This window comes from Chelon labrosus (assembly GCF_963514085.1).
Source record: "Chelon labrosus genome assembly, chromosome: 6".
Lineage (NCBI taxonomy): Eukaryota > Metazoa > Chordata > Actinopteri > Mugiliformes > Mugilidae > Chelon > Chelon labrosus.
The window spans coordinates 26,155,059-26,182,618 of NC_140342.1; the positions used below are offsets into that span (position 1 = coordinate 26,155,059).

The 27,560-nt window shown below is 42.1% G+C and overlaps 1 protein-coding gene across 6 annotated transcripts; it reads right to left on the reverse strand.

Annotated features, from left to right (window-relative positions):
• Positions 1-1,108: 1,108 nt before the first annotated feature.
• Positions 1,109-27,524, reverse strand: zmynd11 (zinc finger, MYND-type containing 11). Of its 6 annotated transcripts, none has more exons than XM_084546310.1 (17): positions 27,112-27,524; positions 25,581-25,653; positions 22,716-22,853; positions 18,594-18,753; positions 17,556-17,579; positions 12,310-12,471; positions 11,956-12,033; positions 11,191-11,283; positions 9,915-10,002; positions 9,520-9,575; positions 9,286-9,363; positions 8,888-9,006; positions 8,447-8,777; positions 6,473-6,547; positions 5,935-6,213; positions 5,468-5,653; positions 1,109-3,972 (listed from the first exon to the last, which is right to left on the reverse strand). In XM_084546310.1, exons 3-17 carry the CDS (start codon positions 22,847-22,849, stop codon positions 3,850-3,852), a joined length of 1,986 nt encoding a protein of 661 aa, XP_084402436.1. In that variant the 5' UTR covers positions 22,850-22,853; positions 25,581-25,653; positions 27,112-27,524; the 3' UTR covers positions 1,109-3,849. The 6 variants fall into 6 exon arrangements, with proteins under 6 accessions (XP_084402436.1, XP_084402435.1, XP_084402438.1 ...); XM_084546309.1 differs by lacking the exon at positions 27,112-27,524 and adding an exon at positions 25,951-26,471; XM_084546312.1 differs by lacking the exon at positions 25,581-25,653 and having other exon boundaries at positions 8,456-8,777.
• Between the last annotated feature and the right edge of the window lie 36 nt (positions 27,525-27,560).

Below are 27,560 nucleotides of genomic sequence, written 5' to 3' on the forward strand. Positions count from 1 at the left end.
CAAAGGGTTCAAACCCAGAACCTTCTTGCTGTGCTGCCCAGTTCACCCAAATTACAAAATAAACTAAAGAAAAGTCTCAAGTTTTGTTCCGTCTTCAGGTTTCTCAGAGTTTCCTACTTTAAAGAAGCTCCTTCTAGAATCAGCCTCCTGGTTACAGCTGTCAGCAGGTTTTGTTTTATTATCTGGGAACCAAAGTAGTTCCAGTTGACCCACATCATCCAGCGTAACTGGAATACTGCTTTCTGGAAAAAATGGAGGCGGAAACCTCAAAGAATCTGGACAAACAAAAACCACTTGCAAATGTTTTCTAATCAAAGAATAACAAAATATAAGAGACGTGGAATCACAAGGACTTGTTGATACATTTATTTCCTCCATGTTAGCACATAGAATATATTTATATACATATTGCTAGCTAAAGTGTCCAAAAAAAAAAAAAGTCAGGAGCATAGAAAAATGTTAAGCCACGATTAATAGTTTACATATGGACAGAAGAGAATGACATGAGCTACAGTAGTTGAGAACAAAACAACCTTTATACACTGACTTTATTCCAGTTAAAAGTACTGTAAGTACAGGAGGATGCTCACACAGTATTATGTCGGAATAAGAGCAGTGGACGAGTCGGATCACGGGCCGAACATCTGATCGATTTACTCACCTTCTCAGTCTGAAAGCTGAAGTTAGCTCGACAGGAGTCAAGAGAAAAACAAAGAAAATCATTGTCATATTGCGTAACTCTGAGGGAGTGCAACTACGTCTTTTTCTGTTTACATGACGGAGGAAGGGGGGGGGGGGGGGGGGGGAGAAAACAAAAAAAGAAACCAAAAACAGAAAGAAAGGAGCTGCAGATACACACACACGCCTTTTACTCATGCAGTTAAAACCCAGAAATACAAACTGGAATGACATCAACAAGTTTTACAGGACGAAAAGAAAAATAAATCACACTGAAACCTTTACAGGCTGGATGGACAAATATATATATTTATAAAAAACAAAAAAGCTGCAGGTCACATGTGTAAAATGTAAGTTTTGGGAGAACATGCACCTCGATTGGTTTAAAAACAAAAATTCTGAAATGTTCTCTGCTGTGGCGACGTGTGTGAAACAAACAAACCTGAACGTGACCGACGGTAACGGTTGTACATTGTACAAAACTAGAACTAACAGTCATCTGTACATACACCATGGACGAGAGGGGGCGGGGGGTATTTGACAGGGCGACGTTTTATTTACATGTAGTGCAATGATGACCTTAGAAGCCTGCAGAGGACAACTGGGATTAAAAAACAAAAAACACACAACGAGAACTTCTTGAAATGATGATGATGATAATATGATCTGCAGCACAGTGAGGAGGAGGAGGAGGAAGAGGAGGGAGATCATGTACAAATAACATGTTACATCTTAAAGTGATACACTTAAATGAGTTTTCAGACAAAGACTGAGATTAGAGATGAAATCTGGGACAAAAGGGGACGATTCTCTAACAGTGGACCACAAACTCCTGGAGACGGAAACCAACAAAGACCCTAAACACTCACTAACAATGTGAAGGAAGCCAAATCAGCTGCTGAATATAGTCCAATGATCTCCCTTTGCGTTTTTTTTTTTAAAGCAGCAGTCAAACCTACACATTGTTGGTTCAGTTCACTTCATGAGTTAATGCAGAAGAAAAGAAAAACACACAACACCACCGGCCTTTAGCTTTGAGTTGCAGTTAATGAAACGTATTTCACAATAAAAGCATTTCAGGTTAAGACTTTAGATTACTCCACTCTACGCTCGTGTCTGGGCACTTGAACGCACCTTGATTCACCCTGATCAGTTTGTCTTACAGGTTATTCATTCTAAACCGTCAACTTGTAGAAATATTTGTGAGGATAAGAACTGAGGTGACCTTTGAACCGTGAAATTTGGTTTATATTAATCCCTCTTCTCGTGCACTAAGTGCTCTTGTTCCGCCGCCGGTTCAACGCGCTCGGCGTCATCCTGACTGTCGACCCACCGACCGTCGGCTTGCCGTGTCACAGCCTTAAGTGTGTTAAAGTGAAATCTGCTCCTCATATCTCTAAAATATCAAAAGAAACAAAGAGTGGATGGTGGTGACGTCTCTCAGTAACGATCCTGGAAAACAGAATAAGACGATAAAGGTCCGTTTGGTGATGAATCCCACGAGAGGCGAAGACAAACGTGATGAAAGCGACCGACGTGTGGCGTGTTCAGTGACAAAATCTGGAGTTTAAGTCCAGCTGAGCTCAACAGACGTCCCGTCCACTATCAGAGAATTCAATTTATTTTCCTGGTGACATCAAAAGGCAGAGTAATCGTCTTCCTCCGTTCAGTAACCGAGGAAACGGGCAACAGATGCTGAAAGCTTCTCAAAGAAAATCAAAAACCGGCAATTTTATTGCCAGTTTGAGCAATAACTCGTGACTCCAGGCACCGTGTTCATCTACCGTCGACGTCCAGAGCAGGGGGAAGAAAAACTATGATTTGATCATTTCACATTTGCATAATATTCCACATTGGTCCATCTGCCGTCACTCCTCCTCCTCCTCCTGGTATTTTTTTTTTTTTTTTCTTAATAATTTCACGGTAATGAATGAAAACTATCAACATGCATGCAGCCTCACTCAGAGAAAGGAGGATGAGAACATAACCAGGCACCGACCACGGACGACAGCGAACGCAGTGAAACAGCCTCAGATTAAAAACAAAACAAAACAAAAGAGGAAAGCATCTCGAGAGTGCATCACTAGAAAAATGAGACCGACGACGCGCTGAAAAATATACATCATGTTTTTAGGAGGGTGGAGGATCTTTTCAGGTAGGTTCAACAAAATGTGGGACATCTTTTGGCAACGTTACAAACACAAAAAAAAAGAAAAAGAAAGGAAGTGGGTAAACTGTCAAATCATTGAACCTCTCTAAGATCCAGCTCAGGAAAGTTTTCTATACAATCCCCCAATTTAGAACAAATTAAAAACGTCTTTTTGTTTTATTTCTTGACTCTTAAAAAAAAAAAAATCCCCAAAATGTGCATAATTATATTAATTATATCAATAATAATAATAATAAATGGAAGATTTCCTTTGTCGGCGTCTTTTAAGTCCGACTTCATGACCCTGTTCCCAATAAGTGACTTGAGGACATTTTTAGGTAGAAATGATAAAAGGTGCTGTCCACCGCAATAGATTCATGACAAAAAAATAATAAAAATAAAAAATATGCAAGCCTTGTCGTCACAGTTCAGTATGTTACACCTTTTTTTTTTTTTTCAAAGTTTGTTCTTTTTTTAAAATCGTCTCTATGAAAGCAGAGCTAGGTCATTGCTGCGATAGTACGTACGTTATGTTTGAAAGATCGACGGTGTGTATTCGCTGCATTTTTTTTTACAGTAAGAAAAATTATCTGTTTTAAAAATCCAGGTAATAAAAGGTTTTCAGTTAATGCTCACCTGTTCCTACACACTTAAATAACACATTCTCGGACACAAAATTAGCACTTCAGTAAAAGAAGAAGAAAAATAAAAAGTAAAAACCCCACAAAAGTCAGACCATGCTCTCCGGCCACCTGTTCACGATTCAGGGGGAGGAAGGGAAACCGATACAACGCGTACATTAAATAATAGAGGAACAAAAAATAAAAAGTGGAACAAATCGCTCGTCACGCAGAAAAAACACCGGGTCCACAAAGTTTTCAGGAAGGCAAGTAGAGAAGCAGGAGGGAGAAGAGAGTGTGTGTTGGTTGCAGACACTGACTGACAGGAGGAGGAGGAGGAGGAAGGGGGGGGAGCCGATGGCGTGCAGGGTACGGTCAGAATGGGATGGGGGCGGGGCTTGTTCATCTCTTCCTGCGGCAGGTTCGTTTGTGGTCGGCGTGCCAGTGCTCCTGCTGACACTTGATGGAGCAGTACGAGGTGTTCCAGCAGCAGTGATACATGGCCTCCTCCTCACAGTTATAACACTGGAAGCAGACAGACAGACACACAGAGTTAACAGACAAACTCAAGGCTCGTTCAAGGTGCTGCAGGACATAGATGCTGTAGCCATTTATACTTAAGCACCACCCAAACACTAGTCGGCGCTGTGGCTGTTTAATCTTTGTTAATTTTTATTTCTACTTCCTGTTTCACTTTCAACAGCGGCTTTTGCAGAAGTTTCACCTGAGACGAGTCGTACAAATGTTTGTATCTCTGAACCTCCTCAGTTAACCTTTCCTCCATGTGTTCCATCTTTATTGATCCTAAACAATCAAAAACTGTAGAGATGGAGAAGCAGACGGAATACTAAAGAGGAAACACGCTGCTGCTAAGAGGACCAATCACAGCTCTGGTGGTCTGCGTCGCCGTGGCGCGTAGATACGTTTCTGGGGAGGCGTCAAATTGATCCAGAAGTCTAAACCGTCTATTAATGCCACAGTAAAGAGTTAACACACACTTATTTTACCAACACAAACTTATTATTGTTGTGTGATTAACACATGCACAGTGTGTGATTATGAACTGTAGCTTAGGAAAGAAGAAACTAATCTCTTTCAGGAGAAACTAATAAAGGAAACCGTATTTTTTGAATGGTTAGATTTTAATTTCTCAGAGTTTAATTGTTTTCTCCACAAATACAAACTTATTTGTGTTTACTGTCGATGTTAACTCAGTTAAGGTTTAACCCCTTCATGCCTAGTGTCATGAATTTGCGACGCACTGTTTCCGTTCAGACTGCAGGATTTTGCAAGCACTAGTTTCTCGTAGGACCGGTCGGAGTGGTAAGCAAAAACACAAATAATTAATTTTTTTATATAATTGAAAAATCAATTCAGGCGTTAAGGGGTTAACTACCTCTCTCTCCAAAGACAGACTACGCTGGATAGTCTACAATTTAGACTGAGCATATTTCTGGAGCATGAAGCAGCTTTGAGATGATTGAGGAGAATATTCTGGACAGTAACAGTCCCTAGTTTTGATTGTCGCAATAATAGTAATAATATATATATATATATATATATAAAACATACATTTTCATAAAACAAGCATATTTGCCCATTCCCACGATGAGAGTATTAAGAAACATGATAAAATATCCCTTTAAAGGGAACAGTTACAAAAAAATGGGATTAATTACGCATCAGTTTTGGATAATTTTGCAATTAACTGCAGTAAAAGAAAAATTATTGACTGATAGCAGAAATACGTCTCAAAATAAATTATAGCAACTGAAAAAAACAAGGTTACAGCAGAGAAAATGTTTAGATCAACACAACAATAACACTATAAAGTAATATTTAACATATAGTAAATGTAATATCAGGTACGGATGCAACAAACAGTAAATGTATATACCATATTGTTTTCTCTCCATGTTCTTATAAACAGCATTTACACAAATGAGAAGTCTAAACTGATTCTTTGAGCCACTAAAGGAGCACGATGTAAAAGAGTTAACATGTTGATCACTGAACTCACCCACTGCTTCTTCTTGGTCTGGGAGACGAGCTGTTTGTTTTGGGCCACCAGCTTCTTCACCTCCTCCACCAGCTCCTCTTTACACTTCTCCTTCACCTGCTTACACTTCCTCTCCATCTCCACCTGCGCCCCGGCCACGGCCTTGCTGACCGCCTGGCGCTTCTCTTCCTCCATCTCTGCACGGAGCTGAAGGGACAGAGACAGGAAGGACGTCAGCAGTGCAACGTCTACGTAAACTGTTTTCTAAACATAGCCTAGATGCTCAATCAAACTGAACGTTAATACAGAACAGCAATAAATGCCGAAGCCCACATTGTTGCTGAGGCTCCAGTTTCAGTTCGATTATTTTCTGATTTCTGAATACATAAAAAAAAAAACAACAGAAGCAACTAAAATCCAATTTTTCCTGTAAAATTCAAACCAACCACAGCTGCTTCAAGGTCGTAGCACATTCATCAAACACAAACCTTCTCCAGAGCTTCTCTGACGACCCGCTCCGTCTCCCTTTTGTTGTCGGCCTTCATCATCTCCTTGACGTCGTTGAAGACCTTGGTGTACTTCTCGTGGCACATGTTCTGGCAGGCGCCGTCGGTGGTGGTCTGGGTGCCGCGGTGCAGCGTGCGCGGCGGCCCTCCGTTGGCCTTCTTGGTCTGCGTGGACACCGACAGCTTCTCCGGCTGCTGGGGCGCCGAGGACACCGGGATCTCCTGGCTGGAGCTGACCGCCTCCATCTCCGGCTCCGGGTCCTGGTGTCGAGGGGCGGGCGGAAAGATGTTATGAACACGACACGAGTGGAGCAGAAAAAGACTTTTTCATTTAAGTTCTGAGATGTTAGAGTTATTTATGGTTGGGTTTGATGACTGCTTTGGTCCTGCAGAACTCTAGATTAACAATTTAGCAGCTGATTTTAAATCTGAACTCGTCCTCAACATACAAACTATTTAAATATATCTTACTACTAACATTTAACGTCTCAGCAAGCATAGTCTGACTGAGACAACTTACACTGGCTTCCTCTTTGAGATCGACCATTTGAGTCCGACGGCTTTTCTTGGCCTTGGGCTCCTGGCTGCCTTTGAGCTGGAGACAAACAACCAAAAACAAAAAAACACAATGTCAAACAATATGAAAGTTATATATTTACATAAATTGGTGATCCAGCAGACTCTCTTCTATATTAAATCACTTTAAGAGCAAAGTCTTAGGCAAGAAAACGTGTTTCTGTGTTCAGAACTAGCAGCTGTCAAACTGACTCACTGAAGGAAGTTAAGATTGAAATAAATAACTTTAGAAATAAAGCTGCATAAAGATGTTTTATGGTTATTTTAAAGCTGATAAGATTGACATATGTGTAAGCTTTGAGATGGAATAAGGAAACAGCATGAAAAGTGTGAGGCCATATATAGTTTACAACTAAAACAACCTGGACACTGAATGTTGAGCCAACTATGCTGCACCTCAGCCACCAGATGGCACTAATCATTAGAACTGACTGTGATAAATTAAAAGAATCAAACCAAACTACTACTACTTCTACCACCTGTGGTTTTGCTGCGTGCTTTAGCGAGTTTAAAAAAAGCATCATGCTGTGACTGATTTATGTAAAGTCCAGACAAACAATAAAAGTTTAAACAAGACTTAAAAAGTGAAGCTGGGGATGTTGAATCTCCTTTTCTTCGCTTCACATTTCAGAAAACATCTTGCGCACAAGGAAAAATATAAATGTTCCACTGAAAAGCCATTGTGGTTGGGCCAAAATTATTCTAATGACGACTAGAAGCTGGCTCCAACAGAGTGCAAATCCCCACAGACGTCCATGTTGAAATGTCTGACTTTACAGCAGAAATAAACAAGTTTACAGCCTGGTACAAAAACAGTTCTGGTCTCTACAGGCATCTTTTTCTCATTGATGATAACTGTAGGGACATAACTCCAGACTGCAACCAAACAGTTGCATTTAAGGAACATTTATTGAGACAGAGACACATCAGACATGTGGGACCTACAAATTTAGATCAAACTTCCTCCTGTTTCAGAGTAGCCAATCAGCTGAGATATTTCTGTCGCTCCGAAACTTTGTTGGATAAAACTGTTTGAAAGGACTGTGGCTCTACGGCAGGGGTGTCAAACATACGGCCCGGGGGCCAAGAGCGGCCCGGCAGAGGGTCCAATCTGGCCCCGCAGGATGAATGTGCAACTCACTGCTATTCCTAATTTATCCAGTAGGGGTCACACTGTTTTAATAAGAGCTGCAGACATAACACAACACTGACACGCAGAACTAAACAGATTGCAGCAATGCTCCAAAATCTTTCTTACGAAATGTTGTTTAGTGTGGACATTTTCATTATGTGCTTGTTCCTCTTTGCACTAAAACAAAGGGAAACATTTAGAGTTGTCATTATTTATAGGTTATTAATCTGTTATGTTACTGGTCCAACCCCCTCAGGATCAAACTTTACTGTATGTGGCCCCTAAACTAAAATTAGTTTGACACCCCTGCTCTACGGCTTTGTTTGCATCTACTGATGTATATTTAATAAGTTGTGTTTTTTATACTGTAATAACAGTAACACAGCTGAGAACTTAACAGAAAATGTTACATGGATTCTGTAAGTTGAGTCAATTTATTTCCAGAAAAGAAAAATAAAATCCTACAGTTGTGGTGAGAGAGAGTTAAATGGGGATTTGCTCTTTCATTGCTTTCCTGTTTGCATTCCCACATGTGAAGAACCGAGAGGATTTGACAAGTGTCTATAAATCAACAGTGGCCATGAAAAGTTATTTTTAAACCTGGAAACACCAACTAAATCAGTTTTACTATCAGATGACTCAAATGTTTGAGGTAAGTTTAAATAATGAATGAAAATAAGACGGAGCAGAGATGAGAAAAAGAGAATGAAAGCCACAAACGTCTGTCACAATCGTGTCTTGCCAAACAGAAAGTGAACAAGCCAAAGCTGTGGTGACCCCACTTACATGGCGGACCTGCTCGTTGCTGGTGGAGGAGATGCTGGACTCGGCTTCGTCCGTCCGCTCCAGTCTGTCCGTCCTCCCGCCGCTGCCCTCCTCCAGCTGCTGCCGCTGGCTCTGGCTCTGACTCTGGCTCTGGCTCTGACTCTGACTCTGGCTCTGTTGGTGTGGCGGGCTGCTTTCCTCCAGTTTTGTTTTCCAGAAGCGTCCCTCTCTCACAAAGCGCTGGTACACCTCCAGCTCCTCGCAGGCCTTTTTCCAGCCGTTGCTGCGCTTCACCTGCAGCTGCTGGACGCTCACCTTGATGTCCTGGATGTTGTCCGACGGGATCCACGCTCTGCGGACGGCAAAGAAGAGCGGCACTTGAGAACCTGACAGCTTGAACTAAACCGCTTTTGTTTAAGCTGGTTTCAAAGGTTTGCAGTGCACTGTTCCAGCTGTGCTAACCTCTGGTGCTGATGTCCAAAAAAGCGTACGTCCACCTGGTTGTCCTCCCTCTGAAGGACTTTGGCTGGCCAGTAGCCAAAACCCTTCATCTTGGCCCAGACCAGGTCGTGGCTGGGGGTCTGTCCAGGCAACACACATGAAGAAAAAAAACACTTTAGTAAATGAACAAAGATCCAGATACATGCTTACTTGGTTTCCCTTTCTAATATGTAAGAACTGCAACACATTTTAATTATAACTTTGATTAAATTAAATGAATTAAGGAGGAAGACGTGGTCCAAAAAGAACACATTTTACAACTTCTATAAATACTAATAGTTTCATAAACTAAACTTCTTCTGTTCAGAGATAAAACTGTGTCTGTTGCGTAACCGTACAGCCGGCTTGTTCATACTCACACAGGGATAACAGAACCAGTTGTCAGGTCGGGCGTTCGACAGGTAGAAACAGTTCTTACATAACAACAGCTCATTCAGCTGGAAGAAAGAAGAGAAAGGATTAGAGGGACAGTTGAAGACTTGCTGAACAAATCTGTGCTGAGGAGACGATTATTAATAAGCTCCTGAGCTAATAAACAAACAAAAACTATCGTTCTTTTCTGAACATTACAGTGAAATATAAAACCCCGGTACCTCGTGGCACGTGTCACTGAAGAGCAACTGTGCGATCTCCGCCTGGTCGCTTTGAACTGCAACACAAAGAGACGAAAACTATGAAAATTTGGAGAGTGAGAAGAGTTTTTGGTGTTTGGGTGGTGAATTTGGTTTGGATCCCCAGTTAAGCTCACGGTACTGTGAGTATTTTAACTGATTTGTCATTATTAAATATGGAAAAGTCAAATTTCTGAGCCCCAAAGGCTTTTGAACTCGTCAATGAATCAAACCTCCAGTATTCTCATGTGCTTATCCTTAACAAATATCCTTGTGCAGCTGCCTGGCTTAGACAACATTCAAGATTTCCTTGCTTTTTGTTAAAGGAACAACAGGTGAACAGAAAACATTTTCAAACCTCTGCAACCTTGACCCACCTCCATACAAGATGGCAGTGTTGTGAACAATCAGCTGAGCGTCTGCCTTGAACTCCTCGAAGTTCTTGTACTTTCCTTCAGACAGGTTCTGGGAGGAAAATGTGGAAAAAGTAAGAGAGAGGCGAGGGAACGAGCACAAAGAGGTCCATTCACACGCTAGGTGTGTTTGTGTGACCGACATGTAGGAGGTCCAGGAGAGGGCAGTGTGCTTATTAACACCGATGCAGAGACATGCAAACAAACACAGAGGTCTGGGCAGAGATCCAATATGTCTGGCAGCGTTACAGTGTGATGCACCAGTGACCACAGAAAAGTAGAGTCCCGCATGACCTCTCTCTCTCTCTCTCTCGGACAAAAACGCACAAATATCAACTCAAAAACACTAAATCTGGTCTAGGCAGGAAATATCAAAGGCCTAACAGCTTTATTTCTTTACATGTGATTTTGTTTGCTATTTATGAACCATCAATAATAGAACGTGCCAAATAGTATATTATTAGTAGCCCTGAAGGCAGCACGAACTTCCCCGCACACAAAATCTTTTGTGGTGGAAAGTTTGTTTGGAGTCTCTCCGTTAGGAACTGACTATGCTCCAGCAAAGATCTGCCGAGCCAATCAGATTGTTCGGGTGGTATTTATGAGGTAATAGGCAGCTTAGACTTCTGCAGAAGCTACGACAACAGCGCAGTCTCCAACGTCGTAGCCTGACGTGCATTTCCCCAGAAATTTAACAACGTGTCGCGGAGACGCAGACCACGTTTAAGAGCTGTGATTGGTCCGCTTGGTAGCAGCGTGTTTCCACGTTAGTATTTCCAGCTGCTTTGCCATCTCTGCAATTTCCGAATTGATTGTTTTGAATCAATAAAGATGGAACACATGGAGGAAATGTTAACTGAGGAGGTTTGGAGATACAAACATTTGTACGACTCGTCTTCGGCAAAATTTCTGCGAAAGTTTCAGTCATTTTGCTAAAAGTTAAACAGGAAGTGGAAACAAAAATTAACCCAAATGGCAAAAAAAGACACGGCGGCGACTAGTGTTTGGGTGGCGTTTTTACAGAGCGAGCCAGACTGATGAGGGCACAAGTATAAATGTCTCGTACTGGCGTAGGTTACGGTGTCTAAGTCCTGCAGTACTCTAAATGAGTATATACTACACAACTGCGTGCGGTTGATACCAAATGGTGCATTACCAGACACCAAACAGGCATCATTATAATTACTTAGTGATGCCCTAGTTATGTATAAAAGAGAACAGGCTGATACACATTTTTTACCTCTTGGATGTTGGAGACGTCCAGTGCAGTGTGGATCAGGCGTTTGTACATGGGATGTTTAGTGTCTTTGCCTTTTTTGTTCAGGTCCACCGCCTGTATCGCAGAGGAGGGATCGTGATTTAACAGGTTTTTATAAAAACAGAAGAGACACGAGCGTGTTGGAGGAAAAAGTGAAGGAAGCGTGAGAGGATAAATGATGAAACTGAATACGCCTTTAAGAGAGGAACAGAACATGGGATGGTAGGAGAGAGAGTGGGGCGCAGATTTAATTTTACTTTTAATGCGAGGGAAAGGAGAGAAAGGAGAGGAGATGAGAGAGGAGATGGAGATGTAATGGATGGAAAGACAGAGGAGGTGTGGTATAATTAGAGGAGAATGAGGGGGATATTTTTGCTCAATAACAGGAGGAGGGAGGTTATTATTGTGTGCAGCTACACTCTTTTTAGGGAACAAAGCAGTGGCTACAGACTGAGCCGAGAAAGCTTCGAGCCCGATTGAAACAAATAAATGTTTTAAGCTGAATTGATTTATTAACAAAGGAAAACAAAAAGGGTTGGAGATCTAGCGAGGTCGACATGGCACAAGGTAAACAAACTTGTGGCGGTAGCTATAGATTATGGGCCAAGTGTTTTTTTTGTAGCAGTGGAATTAAAGAATAAAAGGTCAGTGCACGGCCTTTAAAAGAATGGCTGAGCAAGCAGAAATCCAGAATCTGTGTAAACAATTTAGTCTGCTGGAGGTGAAAAATAAGTATACTGTTCTCACCCTCTCCTTCATACGCTGGACGATGAAGCGCAGGTATTTACACATCTCCTGTTTGTTCAGGTTCTTCTTTTTACTTCCCTGAAAGAACGAAAGAAAGAAAGAAAGAAAGAAAGATGTGGATGATGTGGGAAAAGAGACAACAATTCATTACATATTATTGTTCGAATAGAAACTGTGGATGATTTATTTTTAGTCTGCCTTGAGGCTACCATGTAGCGTCAAAATGTCTTCTTCTTCTTCTGTTTTAAAGGCAGTTGGCCAGCATTAAAGCTGCCAAAAATCCCAGAAGAAGAACCAAAATCACGTGACTAAGCGTGTCTTTGGTCTAGAACACTTCCAGGTTTGTCCACCTACCCTGCAGACGACACACTGCCAGTGGGATCCTCCGTCTCTGGGTTTGAACTCTTCCGACAGACATTTGAGGTGGTAGACCCGGAAGCAGTTGTCGCACGCGAGGACGTCGCCCGGTAGGTGACACTCGAAGCAGTACCAGTCGTGGCTCTCTGCCTCCCAGTCCTGCAGCGAAGACACAGCACAGAACATGTTTGGATGACCCCCCCCTCCAACCTGCCAACCACAGCAGGGGAGGAAACTCTTTTCTCCATCCTCGATTAAACCCTAGCTCTCAGATATGAACAGAACTGCGATTATTGCACTGGATTACAAACATGGCTTCCTTTTGGCTTTGGTTTCATTTTATATTTTTTTGTTCCGAATTTGTTTATGAGACATTTTTGCTTTCGTCTGTTTTTATTATTCTTTCAGACAACAGAAGAGACAGAAAGTCCCTGGTTAAAATGTCTTCAGTTTAATTGTCAAGGTTCAAAAGTGTTAAAGTCCAAAAGAAAATACCAATAGAAAAAATGCATTGCAATAATTTTGAGCTCACAAATTAACGATTTTCAGTGGCAGAATAATCCTAAATTAGATGATATGAAACCTATCTTATCTTATCTTATCTTATCTTATGATGCAATATCTAAGCACACTTTGCCTTGCATGCGCTGCAGCAACAACCTCAAAATACACCATTTCCCTTGCATTACACCGGAAGGACACTCAGTGCAAATAAAGCACGTAAAAAAATTCCCAAGAGACACCCACAGTCCATTTCTGGTGTCACCAAACCAAACGTGTGGTTATGCATATCACCGAAATTCATAGATACACGTAGTCTCTGTGTGCAACTAAATTTAGGCTCGAACCATAAGCAGCAACCTGAAAGTGGTGAAGGTTCATCTCGCATACATAAACAAAACATCTTCAGTTCGCTCTTTAGCAAATGAAACGTCTCGTGTTTGTGTATCGACTAGATTTAGAGCCTGGTTTCAACACTTAATCGGGGTTTTCCTACTTCGAACGGTCTTCGCATTAATATATTTATATTTCCTGAGCTAAAGACGTAATAATTTGACATGTATGTGAATATTATGGTGTAGTATTAAGCAATAACCAGCACCACTTGGCCTACTGTAACACCCAGCCTTTACACAAGTCACATCAGTGGATGGCAGCTAGTGACTGGACGGTAGTGGAGAAAACATATTCACTGGTTTCTTTCATCAGAATACAAACGGGTTGTAGCAATGGCGTTTTTTTTTTAAAACTAATTTTCATTAAGAGTTTCAAGTGAGGGGAACCGAGACGGGAAGTACGAAGTGCTAGAAATTCACCTATTCAAGAATCCAACTCCTCCCACTCACAGTCTGGACAGACTCAGTAGGGGAGAGCAGGAGAGTCGTGACTGAGTGCAGCTCAATAAAAGCACCCGCCTCTCTTTCTGGTTTCTGTGTTTCTTCCTCGTGTGTGAATGTGGTGTAGTGTTACACTAGATTTAGCTTATAAATGCATCTTTGGTCTGGTAAAGATCTTTCTAACGAGGTCTGGTCGACAAAGGATTCCTCAACAATTTGGTTTTTGACGAACACTCGTCGTCCTACTGGGAACGCGTCTTCCTAAATAACCTCAGCCAAGTCTTTAAACATAAAACTGGAGCAAGAATGTGAACAGCAGCGTGGTAACTCGCTGCCGTCTACCAGCAGAGTTAAACTGACTTGGGTTTGAGTGGCTCAGTAGGATGTGTAGGGGTGAAACTAGTCCAAACACAGCCTTAAATAGCCATGAGGACAAAAGCAGCGAGGACAGCTCTGACATTCACGCTGGCAGCGTCGCAGCATCGCTGAGACTCTGATCAGGAACCGCTGCACACTCAGGGTTTACCTAGGGCTCTTTATTAGGAGAATCTACACCTCATTTAATATTCCTTTACTTCCTTTTAACACCCTAACACTAGAAAAATCAAGTCAGGATTGTTTGACTAACTGAAACGGCTGCAAATGTCAGCTTCCTCAAAAGTTGAGGATGTGGCAAAACTCCGTCTTAGTGGTTGTAACCACCAAGAAAAAAAATCCAAGTATATCAATCAAATATCAACTTGGCAGCCCAACAATGTAATAAAAACCCTCAACTTTCCATTTTCAGGGAATATCTTGAGTTTTTTCCCCCCACAAATACTCGAAACTAACAATATTTGGTTTAAACCTTTTAACAATATGGCAGCGAATGTCCCAGTTGAATATCTGCACATATGATATTCAGACATTTTTGTTAATAATTCCACAAATGTGCCACCTACAAGAGCAAAGAAACTGCTTTAGGTTTAGACACAGAAGTTGTAAAAGAAGAGGCTCTTTAACAACATTAAAAAACTTGAGAGACCTCGTATTTGAATGCAGTTGCATTCTGCAAACAAAGTCATCTGAAATGTCTTTGGTTCATTCAGATCAACTGTTGAAGGCTTTTTAGCCACGACACCAACAAAACAAGTCGTTAACAACCAATGCTGAATATGCATCACATGCCTGAAATACATTATTTAGGAGTGATCATGGTCAGATCACACACACAAAGTTCATCTGGGAATAAAACGAGCCCAAAATGAAGCACAACTTCAACTTCAAGTGGATTTTCTTCCTCGGTTCAAAACAAAAGCCGAGCTACTCGTGAATGTACTCAGATAACCCATCCACAGATTCCTCAGAGGACTTCTACTTTTTTTTTTTTACAGCGTAATAGACTCTTCACCCACACAAACACTTGAAAACACAGAGATGGTCCTTGTGTTCTGTCGACCGTCGAGGGTCTCTTCACTATTGTCGGGACAGTCTGATGAAAGACGAGAGGCTGACTTCAAAAAGCTGGAGCTGTCTAAGCCAAGGACATGCCGCCTGCGTTTTCACCAAAGTGAATTACATGAATGTGGTACCTAATGCTTTTAAACGCCCATGCAAAAGACGGACATAATAAAGATTTTAAAAATACATTTTAAGACCTCAAGTTTGCCAGGAAACATCACAAGCCAAAAGAGTTTCAAAATAAAATGAGATAAATAGTGTTGGGGTTAAAATTCTTTCTTTTTGTTTTTTTTGGAGGGAGAAATGTGCCCCGGCTAAAAGCTGCCAACAAAGGCACGGGCTTGGACAGTGGCAGCTTTGAGGCGTCTTTCCTACTTTGGTTAACAGCTCTGCCCTGTCAGTGTCAAGCTGGGACACGCCGCAGAGCCCGAACAAGCAACGCGACGCACGCAAAGCAACTCCAGGATTCATCTCCGCCTCCTACTGCGTTCACCGAGAAGCAAACCGCTCCACTAACGTACAGCTTCCACGTGAATCGAATGAGTGCTGCAAATAAGCAGTTTTACGAGACTTCATCACATTTGGCTTAATTAAGTTATGTGTTATGAGGCTACGCAGACGAGTGCGTCATTGTGGTTAAAGTTATTATAAAATTAAGCAATTTAACACCTCACGACTAAACTTATTGATCATATTAGTGTATAATATTGATGCTAAATAAAGCACACTCTCTTTAAACATGCCAACTCTTCCTGTTTCAAGGTTTAATTCAGGTGGTACGCAGCCACATGATTAAAAACGTGGCATTTACTGTATAAAACACAATCTTTCCTACTCTTCTCACAGCGGTAAATGTCTTAAGAATTGTCTGTGATAATAAGCACTATGGAAAACATTGCAATCAATAGTGTTACTAATGGGTGTTTACACAAACTCACTAAAGAGCATCATTGATTTAGAAACCTGCAGCGCCTTCAACAAAGCACCAAAACAAAGTGTAATCACAAAGGAGGCACAAGGAAGTTCTATGAACACTGTCAAAGCATTAGTAAGATTAAATAATGCATCACACACTGCGTAGATTCAAATTAGTTCAAACAGACAACTCTCAATAATCGACAAGTTGTTGTGTTTTAAAATATTCACATTAAAGATGCTGAATTTAGAAGGTAAATAAATTCACAGGTAATGTGATCAGTTTGGGAAACCTGGATTTAATCCGACCTGGCTGAAAGTGCCTGAAGTGAAACTTGTTTTGAAGAGCTCCAATTGTTCCCTCTTTAGAAGTTACGACTGAGTGCCGCGGCTATCTGTTTGAGGAGCAAATAATCCCGAGGTCAGTTTAAGGACACGGCACATGCCAGCGGGATTGAATCCAGGCACCTGCGGAGGGAAAGCTGGCCTCCATGGAGTAGCTGCTTCACAGCGCTGCTCCACATTCAGACTCTGGCCTGTCCGCGGAGAGACCCGATAACCTGAAGGAACGCCTCGCTAGCAGCAGGCACCGAGACTAAAGAGCACAACCACACAAACGAACGCCAACCTCCACCGTCTCATCGATTAAAAATGGTAGAAGGAAAGAAAATAAGCATGCCAGACAGAAGTTAAGATCACAGCAGAACACACTGTTCCCAAGAAAAACTACATCTATCAAAAAAAAATTAAAAACTGCAAACTCACACATGCTTGCTACCAACCTGCGGCTATGCTAGCATTGCTTGTTTACTTTAAAACTTTTTAAAAATCAGATTCAATTAAGCAAACGCTGATTGCTCCTCAAGCTAAAATTTACAGTCGTCTCCGACTGGCGGCGTCCGAGACCTGGACACAGCTCTGAGCCGCTCAGGGCGGGACTTTGTGTTTGTTATCAAGCAACGGCACACCTGTAGATGAGTAGCGAGCACATATTTAATCAAGAGCACAGATCAGTTCCACAAGAAATTTGGCCACGTAGACGCAGCGCTGCGACGGGACTTTCATGAAGCTTTTTTTTTTTTTTACAGCGTAACTGAAAGACAGCAAGTAGCTTCTGGCAGTGAGATTACCACTGAACAGTAGGCCGGCATGCAGAGAGAATCCCACATGGAAACCAGACCTGTTTTTAGGTTTAACCTTGTGTGATAAATTAATTAAAAAGGTGCAGGAAGTGAACTCAGTCAGACATTACATAGACTGGATTTATTCACCACTGGCACTCCACGTCTCATTTTACACAGCCTGTAATTTATTATTTTTTTACACCAACCAGAACACACTGTATGCCGTTTAGTTGCCTGCTTAAAAAGATTCACTCAAATCCCTGACTGCACTGCAGGTGGCAGAACCGATTTCTCACAGAATGATGATGTTAGTTGAGAGAGAGGAGGAGGAAGAGGAGGAAGAGGAGGAGGGGAGGGGGGGAGGGAAACATGGAGGGATCAAATTAAGAACAAACCTTTGGATTTGAAAATAAAATGCAGCCCTTACCTTGCTCCCCTCGGCTTTCGGCTCCTGTGATTGCAAGTGATTCAGAGAGTAGTGTTTAAACGTCATGCTGCTAAAATTGGGCCCGGGCTCCACTCAACCTTTTCTTTTGTTTTTTTTCCTCCCCAGTCATAAAAATATTTAATAATGACCCCGCATACAGTACATATAGACACACAACACATGAAAACCCTGCATGTCTCATCCCACAGTTTCTGATAACTCCTCTGGCCCGTAGTTATAACAAATAAACCTGTAATGCAAATATTTAATCTACAAACTTCAGTCAATATGAACTCGCATTATATTTCTTGCTCATACGCCACTAATGCTGCTGTTTAGGGATGGGAATTTTGATCTTCTTAACACTTGAAAATGTTAAATTACTGCTATTTAACATTGCCAACGAAGGTGCTGATTGATTGGGTGAACGCAGCACTCGTCTGCAGGGCAATAGGCTAATTATTTCCAAATTAGACTATGTTCTAGGTAAGCTAAAATCACAGCCGTGCGCTGGTTTGAAATGGCATCATTTCCATCGTGCTTGTAGGAAGCCTTGTTGAGAGAAATCCATAATGTCAGAGGCACACAGCGCCGATGGAGTCGTAAAAACTTGGAACCGGTTGTCGATTCCCGCCCCTTAAACTGTCGTAGTGTAATCCGACTTATGAGCAAAGCTATAATACTGTCGTGGTGTTAGCAACCTGGTGCAAAAAGCAGTGGGATTACAGCCGCCACCAAATACCTGTTAATTCCACCTGCAAGAGTAATCCATTAAACGCCATGGATTCTCCTCAACTAGTAGCTGACAGACTCTGAAATAAGAGGCAACGCACCACTACACTCAACTGCTCCTTTCAACTAATGCATGGAATAAAAACAGGGACTTGACTGAAAAAGAATATTAATAAGGCAACAGGCACAGAAGAAGGCTGGCTTCACAAAGACGCAGAATTGATAAAAACATAAATAAATATATATATAAATATACATATTCACTATTGCTCATTAGGAACCTGATAATGTCTTAACTGGGCTTACCATCTCGTCCCCAGGCAGCCAGTATCCCTCCTGCTCGATGCCGGCCTTGGAGCCCTTGCAGCCAACCGTCAGGGTCTCAACAACGAGGCCGTCCTTCACTGCCAAGCTCAGCTGTCTGGCAGTCTCCTTCGGGTGCATGCCAAACACACGGCTCAGGTACCTGGTGCAGGTGGGGAGTGGAGATGTGAATGAGAAAGGCGGTCGAGCTAAGAGCGGCTAATTTTCCACACTGGCCCGAAGGGGAACGTGTAAAATTTAAAGGAAGTGGCAAACCTGATGCAAATCTACTCAGATTTACAGCCTTGAAACAACTTTAATATCCAAAAACTCCAACTTTAATAATAGGTAGTTATTTATTTTTTTAATATATGCTATTTCCTGCATCCTCATTAAAAATCCTTACTGCAGATTGCACATCCAGATTAGTGTGTGTGAGGGAGATCCAAAACATGACAAAAGCTTCCAACACCATCAGGCCTGGAAACTAACTGGATATAAAAAGTATGAGGACAAAGAAGAGCTGGACAAAAGCAAACACATATGCAAGATGTCTAACCATCTCTAAACGAATCAAATCAGGACTTTGTGAGTCATCACATGTGTCATTCATGTGACGTTCTTGCAGCCGCCTGCAGAGCGACGGTGAACCTCTCAGGGTGCAAGCCGTGCATCCTCTACCGTGGCAGCCAGCCAACGAACAGACTGTGTGTCAGTGGGGAAGCAGGTGAGAGTCACTCCTGAGCAGCACATGAGAAGCCCTTTACTATGTCTGTGAGGTGAATACAAGGCAAACAGGATTACTTAAACTTCTAAAGCCTCACCAGCCTCAGGATAAAAGGAACACCTTGTGAATACAACGACGTTTCCATTCATAGCTTTCTTTATCAGCTACTATCATCTGCCACGCTGCAGTAGACACGTTAAAAAAACAAACATTTTATTGAAACATTGAACTGCCAAGAAGATTAAACATCCATTGAAAGCTTTACTACCAACTCAAGTCTGTGTCACTCTTAAGCCAGGCATACACCGTGCGATATTTTAAATCCTCAAACTGCACGACTAGAACGCTGAGTTCAAAAGTTCGCAGCCCACGAATCATGTTCCCACACTACACGGCCCGATGCTCTGATGCGACCGACGCAAGAAAATCAAACTTTCTAGCGAGCACACGATTTGTGATCGAGAGCTCGTCGTGAGGTGTTAATCTCTCCTCGTTACCCGACCGCACGAAGCACGACGCGCGATTGAGACGAAATTCGGCCCAATTCAAAAAATAGTCGCACGAGTGGCAAACAATTGCACAGTGTACGCCGGCTTTACTTTATTAGCCCAAACTCATATTTGTTTTAACACTTATAATTACATCACATGTAATCACAGCAATGAAACTAGAAGACAAAGTCAAAACTCTTATATAAATGCCCAGAGCAAAACACGACACATATTCTATTTGGCTCTTCTAAATATATCATAGACGACAAGCAAACAACTATGAAGAAAGTGTCTTTTTAGCATTTTTTATTGAATAAACAGTGAAGGGCTTGAGAAATTATTAGTAAAACAGGCCCTAATTCATGTTTGTATGCCAATAGTCTAATCACAGCTAATCACCAATCTATTCCAGTGTCCTTACGTGTGATATTTGCACAAGAATAAAAGCATAAAGTGCTAGAAAACAAGCAGACATTATTAACATAATTATTAGGGGTGTGCATCTCTCCAATATAAGACGATTCGATACGTATCCAGATACACGGGGTACGAAACGATTCAGGAAGGATACACTTTAAAAACAAACGATTCGATCCGATTCGGTAGGATTTGATCCGATCCGATCCGATCCGATCCAGTGCAATATGATGTAATCCGATGAGTCTGTGCAAATTCTCATTTGTCCAGGTCAAAGGCATCTGTGAAGACGTTTCGCTCCTTATCCAAGTGGCTTCATCAGTTCGAGAGACTAGCAGGCAAGTCTGACTAGCCCGCAGACACAGACAAAAACCAAGTCCAGTTGACCTGATTCAGTTGCCTAGAGAGTAATCTGATATAGTTCCTTGTTTAAAGTAGACATTTTACATCATGAATGATCCTAAATCAATCCTAAAAACGTGATATTGTTTACCTTCATAGTGATAAGTTTAATAAAAGACTAGCAAACAAGTATTTTTGTTGTATTTGACATGTGAATACAGAACCATATCACTGTGTTTATTACTCTAACACATTACACTTTAAGAACTTTGGAAAGCCTCTCTGACAATGAAAACAAACTTAATATTCAATTTTCGCTACTGAGACAAATTAGAGCAAAAGAAGCAACAACAATGAAACGGGCTATCGAAGACGTTATTACCTTAGCTCTGGCTGAGTTGTGGCTAAGTTTCGGCTGAAAGAAGTCTTGAATGTCCGTATCTTTGTCCTTCTGTGTCTTTGAGCTAGCTGTACTGCTAGCCTCCTCAGCGGCCGTTTCACCATGTCTTCTCACTAAGTGCTTGTTGAGATTGGTCGTGCTACCGCTGCACTTCAGTGCCGTTTTTACACTCCTTGCATATTGCAGCGGTTTTATCTAGTGTCCCGTTCTTCTTACAAAATCCAAATCTCTTCCAAACTTTGGACTTAAGACTTGGCGGTGCATCATAAATCGTGTCTGTGTCGCACATTTTGTCTTTCTCTCGTAAATGGAACGCTAGTCTACGTCACTGTGTAGAGTCTCGCGAAATTTTTGCGGGAAAGAGAGAGAGAAAGACAATATAAGCAAGCGGGGCTTCCAGCTGTATCGCTGATATAATAAACCGATTCATAACTTTGTAATCGGGCCATCGACCGGTTCGTGGTACATTTAGATCGGTCCAGGGGCTTGTGTATCGATGAACTCACATCTTTTAAAATCAAAACCGATTTCCGATTCATATCGGTAATTTATTACATCCCTAATAATTATATATTCTACAGCAATTAAAGGAATCACAGGCAAAAGCAAAGAATGGCGTCATTCCGTAGTGAGATGTGTGCGATTTTATCCATCTACTGTTTGGCTAAACATGTTCCAGGTTCTGGTAAATTATCACATAGACGTGTTAATGATTAACTAATTGATTATGACGCGGTCCGATTGCTGCGACCCTGCGGTGAAGCATGCGGTTAATTATTTCCCTGATGTCCTACTGACTTCCACCCGTCACCTTTTTTATTTTAGCCACAAACCCGAAGCCTGCGTGGGGAAATTAAGCTGCGACCAGATAGGGTGGAGGTTGTGTGTGTGTGTGTGTGTGTGTGGGAGAGCCCGTGCTATCCGCTGCATGCATGCATGCCGCCGCTTACTGTTGCCATGACAACAGTCGCTGGCCAAAAAAAAAAAAAAAAAGAAAAAAGAAAACGGCACTCGTTTGGCAAGCGGCCAGCTCCCAAGGTGCTCGCCAACTTGCTGAAAGAGACGTGCCAAGTGTTTCATTTAGTCTGCGCCCCATCCACCGGGCTGAAAGGAATGACTGATCGGCGAGGTCTGCTGTGGATAATATGACATCAGTTTGCATCGTCTCTCTGAACAATGCGAGATTCTCTCAACCGATAAAAATCGCGGCGGCGGTTAAAGCGACGCGGACCCAAAACGCTTCCAGATTTCTGCGATTTCTGCAGCAGGCGGGGATGCGATAATTAAGCAGCGCAACGTTAATCAGCAGACAAACGTGAAAAGACGATATCACCCCTACGCAACTTAAACAAATACATATTGGTGAGTTACTCGTGAACTGGGTTATAAAGCATTTTTTTCCAAGGGACGGCAAACTCTGCAAAATGACAACAAAGCAGGGGAAAAGATTCAAACAGCCCACCATGTCTGCACAGAGCCAGTTCAAGTGATGGCATGTTTGTGTGTGAAGCCATTTTCTGCCCTCAGGTCATCACCTGATACACTTTAAATGTGGAGCTGTTAGTTGCTTAGTTCAAAGACACATAAGCAGGCTAACGTCGGGGGTAGTGGTGACTATCATTTTTTGAAGCTTTACAGATTCTGCACAAAAACAAAGACAAATGCAATTCAGATGCACAGGTAGACACAGCTGTTGTTCGTACTGATTCATACCACCCCCGTGTCTGTCTTATCTTCAGTGAACTTACTTGGAGATTCGGTCCATGTTTGCGATTTGTTTCTGGTTGCGAATGACCTCGATGGCCGCCCACACATACTGGACCACCTTGGGGTCGGCCTGCCTCTTCTTCACCACGCGTGACATGATTTCCTTATTCATCATAAAACTGTGGGAGACAAAGGAAGAATCCTTAATCCTCTGGTTAACCGCTAAATGACAGGCAGAACATATCCCTATTCCACTTTTACTCTGGCGTATCAACCCTAATTTAACTATGCAACCAACGTTAAAAGGCAACAAGCAAGTTGTGCAGAGCAGCCTGTCTGATAAAGGACTGTTCCTCTTACAACTGACTGCATAGTCCCACAGCAAACGACGGTCAGCTGGGAGGATGACCCATGTGACCCTCTTTAAAGACGTTATATTGTGCGCTGCAGCCATGTGATACTCAATGACCTGTGTCATCCAAATATTCAGACCATACGCAGCCGGGTGTAGAAAGACTCAACAACCTGCACGCAACTGGATAGTCCTCCAACAGATCGAGAGCCACTTTTCCTGTAAACAGCGCTAAGTGTATGACGCTGTTACTCCTCTGTCCATCACCACATGAAGCTTGCCCAAACAATGCGATTGGCCCGGCTGATCTTCGCAAGAGCATAATAAATTTAAATTGGTACAAACATACAGACAAACACAGCTGTTGTTGTCTGCAGCGCCCCGATTTCAATACGAGGGATCATTTCAACCGAATGCAGAAATAAAAACCGTTCGTCCTTTCACTTTTACAACGGCGCGCTTATCCGACAGCGGCCGCTTTGTTGTAAACAAGCTCAACTCTGCGGCGCGCGGATGACAGGTACGACTCTTCCGTCCGTCACCACATAAATCTGATTGGCCAGGCGGATCTTTCCAGGAGCATGATCAGTTCACAGCGGACAGGCTAAGTTTCTGCCACAAAAACAACTGTAAGTGGGGAAGTCAGTCCGGCTCGCAAGCTAGCGTCGTGTGAGGAGGTGCACTTCCAACTACAACACCAGGTACAGAGCTCCAATATACCTGCGATGTAGACGAGACTCAGAAGCTTTAACCTAGAGACGAAGACAAAAATTTGTGTCCAAGTTTTCAAACTCGTTATTAGCTTTAATTCAACAATCACTTCTAATCTATAAGCAGATCTTTAATTATTAATCATCTCATCTGAATCAAAGTTGAACATGGTTCAGCTTGTAAACGCTCCTGTTCTCTCTCATTACAACACATACTGGAAAAAAACTACTATAACAAACATTTCAATTTTCTTACAAACTTTCACGGGCGATCCTCACACGAATATGAACAAAAACTTAACATCATATCCTTTGTTTATCAACAGGACAAAAAGCAAACTGCTCAGTAAGAGAAGAGATTTATGCCTCGGCGATCGGTGAAACACACATTAAGATATTTAAGGAACTTTTCTTCAACGTTGTGCAACGAATACAAGTTTTTGGAATGTTTTACAAGCGGGACTGTCGGTGCAACAAAAACACATGAAAGCACATAAAATTATTTCTATTTGCCGTGCCCTTGACTGTCTTCACACGCTACGCGTTTGATAACTCCCGAACAAAAGCTAGAAAGCAAATTCTTAAATTCCTTCCTCTCCACGCACCCTGAATTTGACATTCGCTTAAGTCTTATACCTCATTTTATATCATGCTTAGTTGGGGATAGGAGGACATTCTTAATACCTCGGACTATTTCCTTTCTTACCATGTGGACATCAAAACAAATACGGCGCCCGAAGGAAGCTCAGAAATACCAGAGGGAATCTGACAAGGAAAACTCTTCAAAAGGTTGTGAATAATACTGGTTTGACTCTGTACTGTGGTGCAGAGGCCTGGCCTATTCTAAATATCTTAAGAAATTCAAATCCAATTTTACGCGGTCCTCCTCTTAAGCTTCCGTGAAACTTAAGATGTCACTTTTATATACCCCAGCCAAACGCTAACCACGGCGCATGTTAATACGAAGGTGTTAGTGCACTTTGTGTTGGAAGAGGATGTGACAGATGTTCAAATGATGTTCACATTTTTCTCATGGGAGTACGAAGCTTGGTTTGGGGTGAACGGCATTTCTTTGCTTCGAGCACATAATCAAATCACCTAAGAATAAACGCAATAAGCACACAAATATTACCCTGAAGCATGTGATGTTAAGGTTTTAAATCAGACTCACTCATTATCACAGTTTTGATTTCTCTAAATATTAAGGATTCAAACATTTCTTTGCATATTTTAACATTTAAAGGTAAAACTAATATAAAAAACATGTTGAGAATGGATGTAGGAGAAATCATACAGGAAAGTAAATTTTAAACACGACAAAATACTCGTAGTTAGGATTGTTTTGAGAACACAAATTGTGGATTTTTATACATTTTTATAAATTAATAATTCGTATAATAATTAATTAATTCATGTGTCCGTCTGTGGAGATTCCCAATCATCCAGGTCAGGGTTTAACTAAAAAAATAAAAGCTTTTCTTAAAGATATTTCATCAATTTGGATGAAATAGTTCAGACGCTAGACAGACGTCAGTAAATCTATACTCCAAAATAGTAATTCTGCCAAAAAAACAAGAAAGCTGCACGCTTACTAAAACTTAAACTGCAGCCCACTCTAGATGAACTGATGAATATTTAGACTACTACAGTTAATTTAGTCTGACTGTTGGTTGAGAAAAGTAAACGCTAAAGCGGTGTTTCCGTGCTGAGTTCCAGTTCAGTTACAAAACGTAAGCAGGTTGTTTCTTCTGTACATACAAGACCCATAAAAAATAAACAACGTACATTTCCTTTAATGTTACACAGTAGTTTCTTTCAAAGCATAAAAGGTTCTGGGTTCTAACCTGCTGACCTGCTATGGGGTCTTCCCATGTGGAGGTGATATGTTGTTGTTGTGTGTTGGGTTCACTGATGATCCTATATTGGCCATAAGTGTAGATGTGAGTGTGAATGAGACGCTCCACAAGATAATACAGCTGACATTTTTAATTGCAATCGTTGGGAGTTAAATCAAACTCTACAAAAAAATACCAGAGTATGATTTAACATACAACAAACAATACTAACAACTAATCTGAACTTCTAAGAGACAGTCAACCCGTTAATGGAAACAGCAAATCAATAATCGACTAATTGAAATGATAATCGTTTGATGCAGACCCAGTGAGCTCTCTCTATTTTCTGTCAAGTGCAGCGGGTGTGAACAAGAGCCACCTGTGCCATGATGCCAAGGCAGCCTCTCCCTCCTCCTCCTCCTCCTCTTCCTCCTCCATCCTCCATGTACAAAACACAGCCACCTCTGCAAGCCTGCAACCTCTGTCTCCGCACAGCAAACTCCGTATTATTACGAGGCGGACGGCTCTGAATGTGATCAAAAGCAATTAGGAAGGTGTGCGACACCGGAGCCCAATTAACAGGCAGCCAGCGGAGGCTGAGAGGGTTTTGTTTCCTCCCACGGTAAACAAAGAGAGGCCACATCACCGTCGCTGAGTCCTTGTGAGCCCCGACAGCTCCTCTTGACATCACGACAACTCACACATGACACACGCTGATTATAACACGAATTAAATCAACTGTGAGGGACACTCACGTTTAAAGAGGGCAGCGCCGTCTGAACGTGTTAGCATTTCCCGCTATTAGCACCCAGGTTGACACTGACAAGCACACGGTCCGAGATAAGACACCTCCAATAAGACATTATGAAATAAAAAATTAATTATAATTTAATTAACACGCCAGACTAAACTTGTACCCGTGGCAACAAAGAGACAGCTGTGGGAGGCCATGAGCACTGCCAATAAAGTGGCTAATTTTAGTTACTAGCACGCTAGCTAACGTCCAAATCAAAGCGTGTCAAGACAAAATGACTTATTTGGCAATATACAGATATACTAAGCCAGCTTATTTGCGTTCAATATAAACCGCGTGATAATATAAACCTCGGAAAATACAGGTAAAGTTAATGGTTTGGCTGACAAACGTGTTGCCGTGGCGAGCTAATTTTTGTTAGCAACGCCAGGAAACTATTACGTAGCTAACCGTAGCCGACTGGCTGGTAAACTTAGCCAACATGTCAGCGAACTCGGGTGGGATTCACAATCTGTGCGACAACTTGGAGGCGTTTAGGGCACACACGAAGCTCTGTCCGTCGACACAAAAGAAGCGGAAAGACACTCCGCTAACTAGCTGCTAAGTGGTTTGTTTTGGAGGGCGCCATGTTCACAGTCCTCCATCACGGGATGAGGCTACAGCTAAAGCTAACGGCGCTAGTAGCGGTAGTTGCTAACTACTACGGCTAGCCAGCTAGCTAGCTAGCTAGCGGTTGTCATTGAGCCATTTTCAGACAGAATTAGAAAGAAAAAACATGAAACTCACCTCTGCCACAGTGTCGCTAACACACAGCGCTGCAAAAAAAAAAATCCGCGAAGGATTGTAGGCGAGGCAGCTCACATTAGTATTTCCCGAGCTAGTTGAGGCTGTGGATGGTGGTTTGTGTCCAGCTTGCTACAGCACGGCAGCGCTGGGAGGTAAACACAGACAAGCGGGGCTGCTGCTGCTGCTGCTGCTGCTGGTGGTGGTGGTGCTGGCGAGCCGCAGGGAGAACTCTAGCGGTGGAACATGGCTCACTGCACGAATCAACTCAGATGTTAAAGGGTCACTCCGCCGGAATTTAGGTGTCAAGGCAACTGACGTGAGAAAATTGCAAAAAGTCTGACTATGTGCAGCTCTTTTAGTTTTATTTTAATGACATAAGTGATACAGAGAGAAAAACCAGAAGGGGAATTGTCATTATTAGCATGTAAGATGCAAAAACACACTAAGAA

What these genes read in the sequence shown, in the direction of transcription:
- zmynd11 (XM_084546308.1), bottom strand. Translation starts at nt 22,849, where the DNA reads ATGATGAATAAGGAAATCATGTCACGCGTGGTGAAGAAGAGGCAGGCC. An exon ending in CACTGCCATCTTGTATGGAG is followed by an intron (nt 9,576 to 9,914) that starts GTGGGTCAAGGT and finishes TTTGTGTTGCAG; the next exon opens with TTCAAAGCGACCAGGCGGAG. An exon ending in TTTGGACATCAGCACCAGAG is followed by an intron (nt 8,778 to 8,887) that starts GTTAGCACAGCT and finishes TGCCGTCCGCAG; the next exon opens with AGCGTGGATCCCGTCGGACA.